At 49.0% G+C, this 16,373-nt stretch overlaps 1 protein-coding gene across 4 annotated transcripts in view; it reads left to right on the top strand.

Moving 5' to 3' along the window:
• The window catches only part of LOC133423125 (protein NLRC3-like), a 64,566-nt gene that overhangs the window by 17,808 nt on the left and 30,385 nt on the right, over positions 1–16,373 (top strand). For all 4 annotated transcript variants that reach the window (XM_061713268.1, XM_061713267.1, XM_061713266.1 and 1 more), the window contains 2 exons: positions 8,757–8,933; positions 14,184–14,366. In XM_061713268.1, coding sequence (XP_061569252.1) covers positions 8,757–8,933; positions 14,184–14,366 — 360 coding nt within the window. The remainder of the gene's footprint in view (positions 1–8,756; positions 8,934–14,183; positions 14,367–16,373) is intronic.

Raw genomic sequence — 16,373 nt, 5'->3', positions numbered from 1 at the left:
AAAGTAACAGAAACTATACCATATAGTTTCATAAAACCAATGAGCAATATATTGTAAACTTACAACTATAATGTGGAGAGCTCCCAACCAACACCACGTGCATCTCTGAAAGAACGTGAACCCCACACACAACAACGATGCCTGTTACTTCCCTCGACAGGACGGTAAGGCTCATACTGCCCCCTAGTGGACGGCATAAAACCCTTCACCCCCCCCAGTCCGGCAAGCTATAAACCGAAATAGATTAAAGGACTCAATAAAGCGTCCAACGTCCAGTCTCAGGCTCGTAGTGCTTAGGCGGCCTCCTAGCGCGGCACGGCCTCGCAGACAGGGGCAGGGACGGCGGCGACTCCGCCAACCGAAGAGACGTGTCCGGGACGATGGCAGAGGGAACAGGGTCGACCAGGGACCCAAGGCCAGAAGGAACCGGGTCGCCCTGGGATCCGAAGTCAGACGCCACCTCAACAGACGGCGCCGGAAGGGAGGAGCCCAAGACCGCGCCCAGGGTGGTGTCCCAGGGCCACGGGTGGAGGAAACAGCGAGGAAACAGCGCCGTAGGCTGCTGCAGGGCACAAGGGGCTGCCGGGGTGTAGCCCCGGAGGAAGCGCCAGTTGCACAAAGTCAAACGCCCCGACCCATCCACCTTAACTCGATACTGATGCCCAAGCAACTCCACCACCACTCCCGACCTGTCCCACTTGTTAGGGCTCGGGCCCTGCTGACTCTGAAGGAACACCCTCTCACCAAGCACCAGTGGGCGGAGCGGCCTCGAGCGAGTCTTCAGGGACTCTGTGGTACGGGACATACGGGTCCGAAGGGCATCCTCCTTCGCCGCCCACGCCTGGCGCCAGAGCGGTCGGACACGAGGGTCTGAGAACTTCTCAAGCTTGTCGACGAAGGAAAGCGAGCCTCGAAGGGGGCGACCATAAATAATCTGCACCGGCAAGAGGTTGCAGTCGGGGTCAGGTGTATTGCGCAACTGTATCATGGCACTGAGAAAACGGTCATGATCGAGACTCCCAGTTGGGCCAGTATTGGACATCAGGAGGCGCTTAGCAGTCTTCACTGCGACTTCCGCCCTCTCATTCGACTGCGGGAAAGCAACGGAGGACACACGATGCCGGACTTCCCACAAGCGGATAAAGTCCTGTGTCTGGCCAGCCACAAACTCCGGGCCACCATCGCTAGAAAGTTCCACCGGTACACCGAAAGTGCCGAAGAATGCACGGAGGTGGCGAACTAGGCCGGCTGAGCCACCCAAATCAGTGCCTGCTGTAGAGCACAGGACCTCCACCCAGCCTGAAAGTTGATCCCCGACAACCAGATAATGGCGGCCTCCATAGTCAAAAAAGTCAGCAAACACCGCCTCGAATGGGTTGGATGGCGGTGAGGACGGCACAGGGGGCCGCACATCCATACCTAGTAGCACGGATGTCCTCCGACATTCCAGGCCAGTAGACTATGGCACGGGCATACTGCTCCATCGCTGAGACCCCCTGGTGGGCGGCATGAAGTTTCCGGAAGACTCTCCCACGAAGAGATGTGGGGACCACGAAGCAGTCACAGCAGGACGCCATCCTGTGCATAGACAGACTCACAGACTGGTGATAGACCTGCCTACCTCTGTCCTCATGCTCGATCAAGTACAGAAGGCGGCCGAGGCAAGCATCAGCCGCCGTTTCTTGTGCAAGGAGGGACCAAGAGATGGCCCCGAGCTCTTGCGCATCGTTGCGGATGGAAGCCATATGCGCGCACTCCACCTCGTCAAGCATGCCCGGCAACCCCAGGGAGAGGCCATCCGCTGAGTCTGAGGGGGAAAGATGCCTGGAGGTTGCATCAGCAGCATAGTTGCTCCTGCCCGGCAGGTGCACAATGTCGAAGTGCCATGGGAGCGTGCGCTGCTTGAGTCTGAACAGGCGTGAGTTCGATATCTCATCCAGTGTGCGGTCGCCGAAAATCTTCACCAGGGGCTTATGATCAGTAACAACAACGAGGCTGTCGCATCCCTGCGTAAAGTACCGTGTTTGCTCCAGACCCCAGGCCACGGCCAGGGCCTCTCCCTCTCTCATAACGTTGCTCCGCGGATGACAGGAAGCGTGAACCAGCGAGAGTGATCATCCATCCTCCCGTGCAACAGTCCGGTATGCCAGAGGTGCAGCTGCAATGCTGTTGGAGCAGAAAGTAACCGATACCACGCCTGGACCAGTCAGGACGGAGGCAGGTGCGCTTATGCATGTCGTAGATCTCCACGTCCTCACGGATTGCTTCAACAATGCAACGTTTGGACGACTGGAACACCACCTCCAGTTCGGATGACCACGAGAACCTACATCATGGGCTGAGGAACGGCTTGAATGGAGCCATTGTGTCACGCAACTGGGCATAGTTAGCCACCTGGTTGACCAGGCCGAACCAGCTCCTAATATCCGTTGTGGACTCCGGGGCAGGAAAGTCCCGTATGGCATCCAAGTACTTGGGCAGTGGTTCTATGGTAGCGTCCGACACCCTGAAGCCAGCAAAATCAACGTCCCTCTCCGCAAAATGGAACTTGTCTGGGTTGAACACAATGCCTGAGTGGCTGAGTGGTCGCCAGGCAGGAGGCCCAGGTTGAGCAACGAGTCATAGGAGAGGTACATGGCCCGGACGGAGCTGCTCACGTACACCATGGAACAGCAGGACGACGCACCCCCACTGCCGGAGGCCGTCGAGAGCTAGCGAAGAAGGCCCCCTCGACAGCAATTGGGGAGCGGTTGGCGGCCGACATGCTTAGGCGGACAGGGCGCAGGTCATCACGTGAGAATCTGCAGGCAAGGAACTCCTCCAAGGACCAAAGGTCCGACTGCGCCCCAGTGTCCGCAATGGCAGAAACCTTGACCACGCCGGCCGAGTCATGGCGACTAGGGCTGTCACTCAGTGCAACCGGCCTGTCAAGAGAGATGGTGATCAGCACACGAGGATGGTTCCTCATCCTGGCTCGCCTCCATTCGCCCTTCGAGAAAATGTGGTGCTCCAGCCTGACGGGTTCGTTGACATGGCCCCTGCGGCGTCGGCTAGGGCGGGCACCGGACCGAATAGACGAATTTTGGGAGATTGGCTCCAACTCCATGGCGGCCTGCTGACTGCCTGCAGATAGCTGTGGTCGCCTCTTGCGTCGGCGGGCCCTATAACAGTCAATACAAAGCTGGTGAGGCTTGGTGTTCCATCCACAAGGCCCCTCTGTGAAGACATCAAAGGTGCCCCTACACTCCGAGCACGAGGCGAGTCTCGCCTTGTCCGCTGGGCCTGGGGTCGGGCCGGGGCATGCCTGTGGGCTCTTCTTCAAGCGCTGGAATGACGACATGGCCGACGACGGGAGAGCCTTACGAGCCATTTCTTTGTTCTCAACAAGCGCAACCACATCGTTTATCGGCTTATCAAGGATGTCAGGCATCCCCAGCATCTCACGCCGTATGTCTGAGTCATAAATCCCATTGCTGAGAACATCGCGGATAATATGGTTGGTCCACATTGATGCCACACCCACATACTGTAACGTAGGCACATGTCTCTGCTTTGCCCCGCGGAAGGTCTCGTCGTGCTCCTGGCGTAGCTGAAGCAGCTCGGTGCGCAGTACACACGTGGCGACTGGAATGACCGCTAGCGAGCGCATGGCAGCGATGAGATCTGGCAAAGTACCTGAAGCAACGTTGGGATTGGCTTTCAACAGGCTGTCTCCAAGTTCAGGTCCAGCACACTGGAAGAGCTGGAAAGGTGCCTGGGCAGCACCCATGCCTGAGCCGGTGCAGAAGACTTCCCAATGACGGATGAATACGTTCCATTCCTCAATAGACATGCCAACGTCGACCGTAGGCCGATCTAGTCTAGGAGCCTGGTGGGTTGGGGCGTGGGCTGGAGTGGCAGTCGGTGCGTTCTGATGGCCAAGTCCATGATTATTCAACAGAGCGATGGCGAGAGATTCAGAAACGTCATCAGTCGTGAAGGCGCAGCTAGGCACAGAGCATCTAACCACAACCATGGCTTCTTCATGAAGAAATACACTCCTCAATGTCAATTATTTTGTTTAATGACAGAGATGAAGAAGCCCTGCAGAAATAGTAAACAATAAACATAAGCAGGCTGAATCTCACATGAAAATAATATAGGAATTTGCTTAAATAACATTATAATATATCTCAATCATTGTATTGTTTATATAACATATAAGTACCGTATTTTCACGACCATACGGCGCACCGTGTGAAAAGGCGCACCCTCAGTTTTGTGTGTCATTTTTGGTTTTAAAACACACATACGGCGCACCGACCCAAAAGGCGCCGTCTACAGAGACGAAGCTGCACACACGCGCGCTGCAAAACACACACACGCGCTGCAGAACACACACACAAGAGTGCTTATTTAAAAATAAAGCAGGAGCAAAACTTAATTTGATATTTTATTTCACTTTTCACATCAATCAAACCCTTCAAAGGTTCATATTCTCTTTCCGCATTAAAGAATTAAAAAAAAAACACTGGGTCGCCGCACATAAACCTGTCTCAGCCACCAGCCCTTTTTTTTTCACTCTGGCTGGAAAAGTCTCGGCAAGGCTTTTCTTTTAAAAATCACCATAGCCGGCAGTTTCTGTCCATAAGCTGGCAGGCAAGCACAAGAGTAAATAAACTTTTCATACCCCGTTGTGCTGCGGATCCCGACCGCGGCGGTCCCCGCTCCCCGCTCCCGGGTCCCGCTCCCCGCTCCCGGGTCCCGCTCCCCCGCGCTGGTCCCGCGTCCCGGCTCCCGCTCCGCCCCCCCCCGCGCTGGACCGGGTCCGCTCCCGTCCGCTCCCCCGCGCTGGACCGGGTCCGCTCCCCGTCCGCTCCCCCGCGCTGGACCGGGTCCCGGTCCGCCCCCCCGCGCTGGTCCCGCTCACACACACGCGCATGTCGGGGATCCGGTACCGGGGTTTGTATCCGACAGGAGCTCCGCTCCGCTAATTCAGCTGCACCAGTCCGAATTTCCAGACCTGTCTCAGCCACTTGATCATCATCCCTTCATCCAGCCACCCCTTTTCATTCGCTCTTATAATGACTCCGGCTGGAAACGTCTTATGCAAAGTTTTTCTTTTAAAAATCACCATACAGTTTCTGTCCATCAGCGTGGCAGGCAAGCACCACATAAATGAGAATGTGAGAACACACACACGCGCATGTCGGGGATCCGGTACCGGGTTTGTAACCGACAGATTTGGCTGAAAATCTCGGAGGGTGAAGCTGATCAGACCTGGGACGTACCCCAGAAATCCCTGCTCCCCTGATCCCGCTTTGGGAACCAGGAAGTAGGCTGGAGCAGCGCGCATCACCGCGGCTTCAACCGGGGAAAGCGACCGGTTCCGACCGGCCGTGACCGGAGGAACTCACATGGACTGGTAGCAGGGACTCCCGGGGAAAGAGCACCGGCATTTCAGCCGGATCTGCCCCGGGGATGCGGCGATCGGACCCCGCAACCCCACGGCAGGTGCATCCTCGGTTCCCGACATGCAAAACACACACGCGCTGCAGAACACACACACAAGTGTGCTTATTTGAAAATAGAGCGGGAGCAAAACTTAGTTTGATTGTATTTTATTTCACTTTACACATCAAGCAAATCCTTAAAAGTCTTCATCATCTGGTCTCATTCACGTCCGCAACTCAAGGCTTCACCCGCCCCCTTCTCTTTTTACCGTTCTCATGGTGGCCGGCCTTACATTACCGTAATTCAAGGTAATAGACACGGCGCACCGTTTCATAAGGCGCCCGGCACATTAAATGTAAAAATTAAATTAAAAATGTATGTGCGCCTTATGGTCGCGACAATACGGTAAGCAAATCCCGAAATAAAATAACAAAATAAAGTAACAGAAACTATACCATATAGTTTCATAAAACCAATGAGCAATATATTGTAAACTTACAACTATAATGTGGAGAGCTCCAAACCAACACCACATGCATCTCTGAAAGAACGTGAACCCCACACACAACAACGATGCCTCTACATCCCTCTGCCCTCCCTTTACAGCAATGATTCTTAACCATAGGGCCGCGGCCCACACTTGGGCCGCGAGCGCCAACTAGTGGGCCGCAAAAAAAATTCAGTTTTGTACATGTGGGCCGTGGGGGCAGCGGGACTGCATAGCAACTCCCGACCAAATGAGGAGAAGACACTCAGCTAGCTGTACGTGTAATAGTAAGAGAAATGGTGTGTATTTACAGAGTAAATCCTTCATTTTGCACAGAGTAGGTTTAGATCCGCCAGGATCAAGGATCGATTACTTGGGTCTGCGCCCAGAGCAAGCGAGCGCGGCGTGATCATTTATCCCGGTGCGTCCCCGCGGCCGGGGAGGTTGGTGCCGCTCGGGCTTGCGGGCTCCGTCGTTTACTGGTGAAAGATGGTAGATGTAGATGCGTGGGCTGACGTGTCTGCTGGACTGGACTGTTGGTCGGGCTTTCTCAAAAGCATCGGAAAGACTCGGCTGCTCCGCAGCCAGAGAGCTGCGGGCTCCTGCCCGTCTCAGCTGATCAGGCTCGGATGAAACCTGACGCGCTGAGTCCTCTGACAACTGATTAATGTAATATATTAAATAAAGTACAATCAAACTAAGTTTTGTTCCCGCTCTATTTTTAAATATGCACACTTGTATGCTTGTGTGTGTGTTGTTGTAAGGCGGCGCTCCGTGTGTATTGACGGCGCCTTTCCACACGGCGCGCTGTGTGTGTTTTAAATACAGAAATGACACACAAAACTGAGGGTGCGCCTTTTCCAAACGGCGCCTGTATCGTCGTCAAAATACGGTAATTAGCTTGGCTCTATATACAGAGATGAGAAGCGTAACAGGTGGAAAGAGAAGTTCAACCCAGAATGGACAGATTCATCCTTGTTCAGTCTTCCCACTGGGACAAAACCAGTGTGTCTCATACGTTCAGAGACCGTGGCTTCAAAGTGCGAAAGTGAAACGCCACTGAAACAAAACAAAGTTTTTCATCAAACATATTCACTCAAGTCTGAACTGAAGTCACAGAAAATAAACTGACGATCTTAAAACATCCTGCCCATGTTTGGGTCCACAAACAGCTGTGAAGCAGCTTTCTCCACAATTAACATAATTAAAACTAAATATCGTTCCAGGCTCACCAATGTTTATATTCATTTATTATAAAAATGTGTTGAGACACTTAACAAAGAAAAGGGGAAATTCAAACTGCTGGTAGAGAAATAAAATAAGATAGCATTTGAAAAATAAAATAAAATGTAAGTGGCAAATATGCACTTTTTTAATATAACAGTCAGATGCAGATGTTGATACAACTATGAGGCTACTTGAATATATACATATACATATATATATATATATATATATATATATATGTATATATATATATATATATACGTATATATATATATATATATATATATATATATATATATATATATATATATATGTATATGTATATATGTATATGTATATATATATGTATATGTATATATATATATATATATGTATGTATATATATATATATATATATGTATGTATATATATATATGTATGTGTGTATATATATATATATATATATATATATATATATATATATATATATATATATATATATATATATATATATATATATATATATATATGTGTATATATATATATATATATGTATATGTGTATATATGTATATGTGTATATATATATATGTATATGTGTATATATATATATATGTGTATATGTATATGTGTATATATATATATATATATATATATATATACCGTATTTTCTGGACTATAAGCCACACCTGTATATAAGCCGCACCCGCTTTATTTAAAAAAAAAAACAATAAAAAAAAGATATACAAGCCGCACCTGTATATAAGCCGCACCCACTTTTATTTAAAAAAAAAATATGCAAGCCGCAGATATTTATGTTGTTAGATTAGATATTTACTACATGTACAGAAGGATTTTGAAATGTAAATGATGTACCTGTTTGTACCTAAATAGATCTTTCCTAACAGTGTCTTTTAACACGGCAGCAACTTTGCTGATTAAAACGGGACAGAACCAAGAGAAAATAACCAGTATTTATTCATCTATTTATCTGTTTGAAATCTGCTTCTACCTACTTCTATCTGCTAAAGAAGAAGTAGCGTATTCTTCTTTGCATTTATTTTGTCTTAGTTTTTATTCTAATTCCGGTTAGCACTCCCCCTAGCGGTAGAAGAAAAATCCACAGAATAGCCGCACCTTTGTATAAGCCGCATGGTTCAAAACCTATGAAAAAAGTAGCGGCTTATAGTCCAGAAAATACGGTATATATACAGTGTTTATTTAATGGGCCCCGGGCAACTCTGTACTGAAAAAATTGGGCCCCAAGGTCAGAAAGGTTAAGAACCCCTGCTCTACAAGACAGTAAGGCTCATACTGCCCCCTAGTGGACGGCATAAAACCCTTCAAGAACCACCGGGGAGTTTTGTTGATGTGAACTTACAGCCAGTTTTACAGAGAACTCTTCAGATCAAACATTTTCATTGAGATTATTGAAGAAGTTTACAAGTTTAAATGGCCCAGAGCTGTAAACCTACAATAGTTTCATGTGAACACGGTTGTACTTGGTACGTGACTTTCATTCTAGTAACTCTGGTTCTGGGATCTCCTGCACCGTCCTGTAACTCCTGTGGGTCAGTCTGGCTTTAAATCAGACTTTATTACAACTGACATCATGTTTTGTCTCATCACAGATTTGTTGGTTGTGAACTCTCAGAGACTCACTGTGAAGTTGTTGCGTCCGCTCTGAAGTCCAACCCCTCCCATCTGACAGAACTGGACCTGAGTCGGAACAAGAACCTGCAGGATTCAGGAGTGAAGGTTCTGTCTGGTGGACTGGAGAGTCCAAACTGTAGACTGGAGACTCTGAGGTCAGTCCACTGGAGATGTTTCCACATTTATCCACTTATCATCCTCCAAAGATATAACTGTCTGAAAGTTCTGTCTCTAATAGAATAGAAAAGAATAAAATAATGAAAATAGAATATAATAGAATATAGTAAAATAGAATAAAATACTAAAATAATAGAATAGAATAGAACATAATACAATTATAAAAATAGAATAGAAAAGAATAAAATAATAAAAATACCGGTAGAATATAATAGAATATACTCACTCACTCACTCATCTTCTCCCGCTTTATCCGTTACCGGGTCGCGGGGGCAGCAGCCTCAGCAGGGATGCCCAGACTTCCCTCACCCCCGACACTTCCTCCAGCTCTTCCGGGGGGAGTCCGAGGCGTTCCCAGGCCAGCCGAGAGACATAGTCTCTCCAGCGTGTCCTGGGTCTTCCCCGGGGTCTCCTCTCGGTGGGACATGCCTGGAACACCTCCCTAGGGAGGCGTCCAGGAGGCATCCGGTACAGATGCCCAAGCCACCTCAGCTGTGAAGGAGCAGCGGCTCGACTCCGAGCTCCTCCCGGGTGACCGAACTCCTCACCCTATCTCTAAGGGAGCGTCCAGCCGCCCTGCGGAGGAAACTCATCTCGGCCGCTTGTATCCGCGATCTTGTCCTTTCGGTCACTACCCAAAGTTCATGACCATAGGTGAGGGTAGGGGCGTAGATTGACCGGTAAATCGAGAGCTTCGCCTTTCGACTCAGCTCCCTCTTCACCACGACGGTCCAGTACATCGACCGCATTACTGCGGACGCTGCACCGATCCGTCTGTCAATCTCACGCTCCATCGTTCCCTCACTCGTGAACAAGATCCCGAGATACTTGAACTCCTCCACCTGAGGCAGGACTTCTCCACCCACCCGGAGAAGGCATGCCACCCTTTTCCGGTCGAGAACCATGGCCTCGGTCTTGGAGGTGCTGATTCTCATCCCTGCCGCGTCGCACTCGGCCGCAAACCGCCCCAGCACATGCTGGAGGTCCCGGTCTGATGAAGCCAACAGGACAACATCATCTGCAAAAAGCAGAGATGAAATCCTGAGGTTCCCAAACCGGATCCCCTCCGGCCCCTGGCTGCGCCTAGAAATCCTGTCCATAAAAATTATGAACAGGACCGGTGACAAAGGGCAGCCCTGCCGGAGTCCAACATGCACTGGGAACAAGTCTGACTTACTGCCGGCAATGCGAACCAAACTCCTGCTTCGATCATACAGAGACCGGACAGCCCTTAGTAGAGGGCCCCGGACTCCATACTCACTCAGCACCCCCCACAGAATGGCACGAGGGACACGGTCAAATGCCTTCTCCAGATCCACAAAACACATGTAGACTCGTTGGGCAAATTCCCATGAACCCTCGAGCACCCTGCGGAGGGTATAGAGCTGGTCCAGTGTTCCACGACTGGGACGAAAACCGCATTGTTCCTCCTGAATCCGAGGTTCGACTATCGGCCGTAATCTCCTCTCCAGTACCCTGGCGTAGACTTTCCCCGGGAGGCTGAAAAGTGTGATCCCCCTGTAGTTGGAACACACTCTCCGGTCCCCCTTTTTAAACAGAGGGACCACCACCCCGGTTTGCCACCCCAGCGGTACTGTCCCCTTCCTCCATGCAATGTCGCAGAGGCGTGTCAACCAAGACAGCCCTACGACATCCAGAGACTTGAGGTACTCAGGGCGAATCTCATCCACCCCCGGTGCCCTGCCACCGAGGAGCTTACGAACCACCTCGGTGACCTCGGCTTGGGTGATGGATGAGCACGCCTCCGAGCCCCAACCCTCTGCTTCCTCAGTGGAAGGCATGTCAGTCGGGTTAAGGAGATCCTCAAAGTATTCCTTCCACCGTCCGACAATGTCCCCAGTCGAGGTCAACAGCTCCCCACCAGCACCATAAACGGTGCCGGCAGAGTACTGCTTCCCCCTTCTGAGGCGCCGAACGGTCCTCCAGAATTTCTTCGAGGCCGACCGAAAGTCCTCCTCCATGGCCTCCCCGAACTCCTCCCAGACCCGAGTTTTTGCCTCCAAGACTGCCCGAGCCGCGGCCCACTTGGCCTGCCGGTACCTATCTACTGCGTCAGGAGTCCCACCGGCCAACATAGCCCGGTAGGTACTTCCGGTGTCCACCACCGGGTTCTGGATTGCCGCCACGACAGGCACCGGAGACCTTGCGTCCACAACTTCGAGCCGCCGCGTTGACAATGGAGGCAGAGAACATGGTCCACTCGGACTCGATTTCCCCCGCCTCCCCCGGGATCCGAGAGAAGCTCTCCCGGAGGTGGGAGTTGAAGATGTCCCTGACAGAGGGCTCGGCCAGACGTTCCCAACAGACCCTCATAATCCGTTTGGGTCTGCCCGGTCTGTCCAACCTCTCCCTCCGCCAGCGCATCCAACTCACCACCAGGTGGTGATCAGTTGACAGCTCAGCCCCTCTCTTCACCCGAGTGTCCAAGACATGCGGCCGAAGGTCAGATGAAACGACAACAAAGTCGATCATTGACCTCCGGCCTAGGGTGTCCTGGTGCCACGTGCACTGATGGACACCCTTATGCCTGAACATGGTGTTCGTGATGGACAAACTGTGACTCGCACAGAAGTCCAACAACAAAACACCGCTCGGGTTCAGATCGGGGAGGCCGTTCCTCCCAATCACGCCTCTCCAGGTATCACTGTCATTGCCCACGTGAGCGTTGAAGTCCCCCAGTAGAACAATGGAGTCCCCAGTTGGAGCACTATCAAGTACTCCTCCCAGGGACTCCAAGAAGGCCGGGTACTCCCCACTGCTGTTCGGCCCGTAGGCACAAACAACAGTGAGAGACCTTTTCCCGACCCGAAGGCGCAAGGAGGCGACCCTCTCGTTCACCGGGGTGAACTCCAACACATGGCGGCTGAGCTGGGGGGCTATAACCAAGCCCACACCAGCCCGCCGCCTCTCACCCTGGGCAACTCCAGAGTAGTGGAGGGTCCAGCCCCCTTCAAGGAGCTGGGTTCCAGAGCCCAAGCTATGTGTGGAGGTGAGCCCGACTATCTCTAGCCGGTATCTCTCAACCTCACGCACAAGCTCCGGCTCCTTCCCCCCCAGCGAGGTGACATTCCATGTCCCCACTGTGAGGGTTTTGGTCCAGGGATTGGGTCGTCGAGGCACCCCGCCACGACTGCTACCCAGCCCACATTGCACCGGCCTGCCATGGTCCTTCCTGCGGGTGGTGGGCCTACGGGAAGGCGGGCCCATGTCGCCGTTTCGGGCTGAGCCCGGCCGGGTCCCACGGGCAAAGACCCGGCCACCAGGTGCTCGCCTAAGAGCCCCAACCCCAGGCCTGGCTCCAGGGCGGGGCCCCGGTGACGCCGATCCGGGCGACGTAACGGTCCTCACTGTCTTCCTCTTCATAACAAGCTTGTGAATAATAGAATATAGTAAAATAAAATACTAATGGAATAGAATAGAATAGAGGTTTATTACCGTTTGCACCGGATGTTACCGGTACATTGGAATTCTTTTGCGTTCTCCCAAAGTCAGGCAAGTCAGAAATACACATAAATAAAAAAAAGATTAAATATAACGACAGTCAACATATAGTGCAATAACAACAATGTACATATAATACAAAAATATATACACCGGTATACAATATCCTTGTATAGCTGAGGACCCTGAGTTGGATCACCGTTAAATACAGGACATTTACCAGGTAGATGAGAGATTTATTGCACATTTTACTTCTGCTTTTGTAAGTATTGCATTGTACGTTGTGAGGGGGTTGAGCTTTCTCCACCAGAGCTGCAGGGTGTTCTGCTGTTCCAGCTGAGGCTCTCACTGATCTGAAGGCCCAGGAACCTGTAGCTCTCAGTCCGCTCAACCACAGTCCCCTGAGGAGAGGAGGCTGCAGAGGGGGGCTTTTTTCCTGAAGTCCAGGATGAATTCTTTTGTTCTGTCCAGGTTCAGAACCAGATCATTGTCTCCCCCATAGACAGTGATTTTGTGGACCAGGTTCCTGTGCGATGACTCGTCCTTCCCTGTAATCAGGCCAAGGATGGAGGTGTCGTCCCGTCCTTGATGGGGATGTTATTGTCCTGGTTGGAGGTTCAGTCATATATGTAGAGGGAGAAGAGTTGTGGGCTGAGGCAGCAGCCCTGCAGGGTTCCTGTGCTCACTGTGAGCTCAGCAGACCTTCTCTCCCATCCTCACCACGTGTGGCCTGTCTGTGAGAAAGTCCAGGATCCAGTTCCGGGTGGGAGTGGGTACTTCCAGGTCTGCCAGCTTCGTGGTCGCTTCAGCGGCCTGATTGTATTGAAGGCTGAGCTATAATCCAGGAACAGAAGCCGTGCATCGGTGTCATGAGAGTCCAGGTGTTGCAGAATTGAGTGAAGTGTCAATGCCACCGCATCGTCCACTGATCTGTTGGAGCGGTAGGAAAACTGAAGAGGTCAACGGTGTCTTAGCAGCACATAGTTGAGCTGTCAGAGGACCAGCTTCTCCAGACTCTTCATGGCAACTGAAGTGAGTGCCACGGGTCTGTAGTCCCAGTACATCAGGTCAGAATACATGTTTGATAAGTACTTTCTTGTGTTTGTAGTCTGCAGTTTCCTGAGTCTGAACTAGTTTTAAAACAGCTGCAGATTCTGTCATGAGATGAGATTACATAACCCAAAAGCAGGAGACCCAAAGGTGACAGAGGGCAGCAAAGTTCTTTATTTAAACAAAACATAAACACATACAAAAAGGCCTCTGACAGGATACAGAGAGAATCCTGAAGATGACTGGAAGGCGTGCAGACTGACAACCAGCACAGAGCCCCCTCAGGGACAGACACCACCCTCCATGGTCTGTTCCAGTGGGGGGGCTACAACCTGAGCATCAGCACCTACAGAGCTTCTACAACAGCTTCTACCAGCTACTGTAAGGCTGTTGGCTCCGGAACCCCCACTCTCTCACTCAGAACAATGAACCCCCCGGGACTCTGGGACATGCACAATACTTCCTAGGTAGCTGTTTTTAACTTGTACAAATGGCATTAAACTCTATTCTATTCTATTCTATTCTATTGTATTCTATTCTGTTCTGTTCTGTTCTGTTATATCCTAGCAGAAAACACCAGGATGTTACTTGGTGAACATGTCAGAGGAACAACCAGGAAACATCATGGATATAATAGAATTTAAAACCTGTTTTATAAAGTCCAGATACCAGTGATGACCCACATGAACCTGATGTCAAAGTTACTTTTTGTTCAGATTGCAGGACTGCGGTCTGTCAGAGATCAGCTGTTCTTCTCTGGTCTCAGCTCTGAAGTCCAACCCCTCCCATCTGAAACATCTGAAACATCTGGACCTGAGTCTGAACAAGCTGCAGGATTCAGGAGTGAAACATCTGTGTGGTTTCCTGGAGAGTCTAGACTGCAGACTGGAGACTCTGAGGTCAGTTCACAGATTTGAAAAGTCCATCCAAACATATCCTCCACAAACACAGATGAAACTAAGGAGTGTGTTCAGTCAGAGACGTTTTCAGGTTCTCCGTCATACAGACGGCTGCAGGAGATCATTCCTGAACACACCAGCAAACTTCTAGAAAGACTCTTTCTAGTGACTCTGTAACACTGACTTTTCTAGGCCTTCTAAGTTCTAACTAGAGGTCTCCCTGCAGCGTAGATCTATAGCAGGATAGTTCTATAGCAGCGTAGCTCTATAGCAGCGTAGCTCTATAGCAGCGTAGCTCTATAGCAGCGTAGCTCTATAGCAGTGTAGCGTAGCTCTATAGCAGCGTAGCTCTATAGCAGGATAGCTCTATAGCAGCGTAGCTCTATAGCAGCGTAGCTCTATAGCAGCATCTCTAGGATGAAGCTCTGTTTCAGAGCAGCTGCTCTAGTCTGGTCCTGCAGCTGAAGCTATGAGTGCTGGCCCTAACACACTAGTAGACTAACTAGAGGTTCACTAAACACTAATTAGAGGTTTACTAAACACTAACTAGAGGTTCACTAAACACTAACTAGAGGCTTTAATAAACACTATTTAGAGGCTTTACTAAACACTAACTACAGGTTTACTAAACACCAACTAGAGGTTCACTAAACACTAACTAGAGGTTTACTAAACACTAACTAGGGGTTTACTAAACACTAACTAGAGGTTTACTAAACACTAACTAGGGGTTTACTAAACACTAACTAGAGGCTTTACTAAACACTAACTAACTAGAGGTTTACTAAACACTAACTAGGGGTTTACTAAACACTAACTAGAGGTTTACTAAACACTAACTAGAGGTTTACTAAACACTAACTAGAGGCTTTACTAAACACTAACTAACTAACTAACTAACTAACTAACTAACTAACTAACTAACTAACTAACTAACTAGAGGTTTACTAAACACTAACTAGAGGTTTACTAAACACTAACTAGAGACTTTACTAAACACTAACTAGAGGTTCACTAAACACTAACTAGAGGTTTATTAAACACTAACTCTAGGTTTACTAAACACTAACTAGAGGCTTTACTAAACAGTAATTAGAGGTTTACTAAAAACTAACTAGGGGTTTACTAAACACTAACTAGATGTTTACTAAACACTAACTAGAGGTTTACTAAACACTAACTAGGGGTTTACTAAAAACTAACTAGAGGTTCACTAAACACTAACTAGAGGTTTATTAAACACTAACTCTAGGTTTACTAAACACTAACTAGAGGCTTTACTAAACACTAACTAGAGGTTCACTAAACACTTAACTAGAGGCTTTACTAAACACTATTTAGAGGCTTTACTAAACAGTAATTAGAGGTTTACTAAAAACTAACTAGGGGTTTACTAAACACTAACTAGATGTTTACTAAACACTAACTAGAGGTTTACTAAACACTAACTAGAGGCTTTAATAAACACTATTTAGAGGCTTTACTAAACACTAACTACAGGTTTACTAAACACTAACTAGAGGTTTACTAAACACTAACTAGAGGTTCACTAAACAGTAACTACAGGTTTACTAAACACTAACTAGAGGCTTTACTAAACACTAACTAACTAGAGGTTCACTAAACACTAACTACAGGTTTACTAAACACTAACTAGAGGCTTTACTAAACACTAACTAACTAGAGGCTTACTAAACACTAACTACAGGTTTACTAAACACTAACTAGAAGTTTACTAAACACTAACTAGAGATTTACTGAACACTTAACTAGAGGCTTTACTAAACACTATTTAGAGGCTTACTAAACACTAATTAGAGGTTTACTAAACACTAACTAGGGGTTTACTAAACACTAACTAGAGGTTTACTAAACACTAACTAGAGGCTTTATTAAACACTTACTAACTAGAGGTTCACTAAACACTAACTAGAGGTTCACTAAACACTAACTAGAGGTTTACTAAACACTAACTAGAGGTTTACTAAACACTAACTACAGGTTCAC

Source organism: Cololabis saira, chromosome 22, assembly GCF_033807715.1.
Source record: "Cololabis saira isolate AMF1-May2022 chromosome 22, fColSai1.1, whole genome shotgun sequence".
NCBI classification, from domain to species: domain Eukaryota; kingdom Metazoa; phylum Chordata; class Actinopteri; order Beloniformes; family Belonidae; genus Cololabis; species Cololabis saira.
This window is presented reverse-complemented; position numbering and strand designations above follow the sequence as displayed.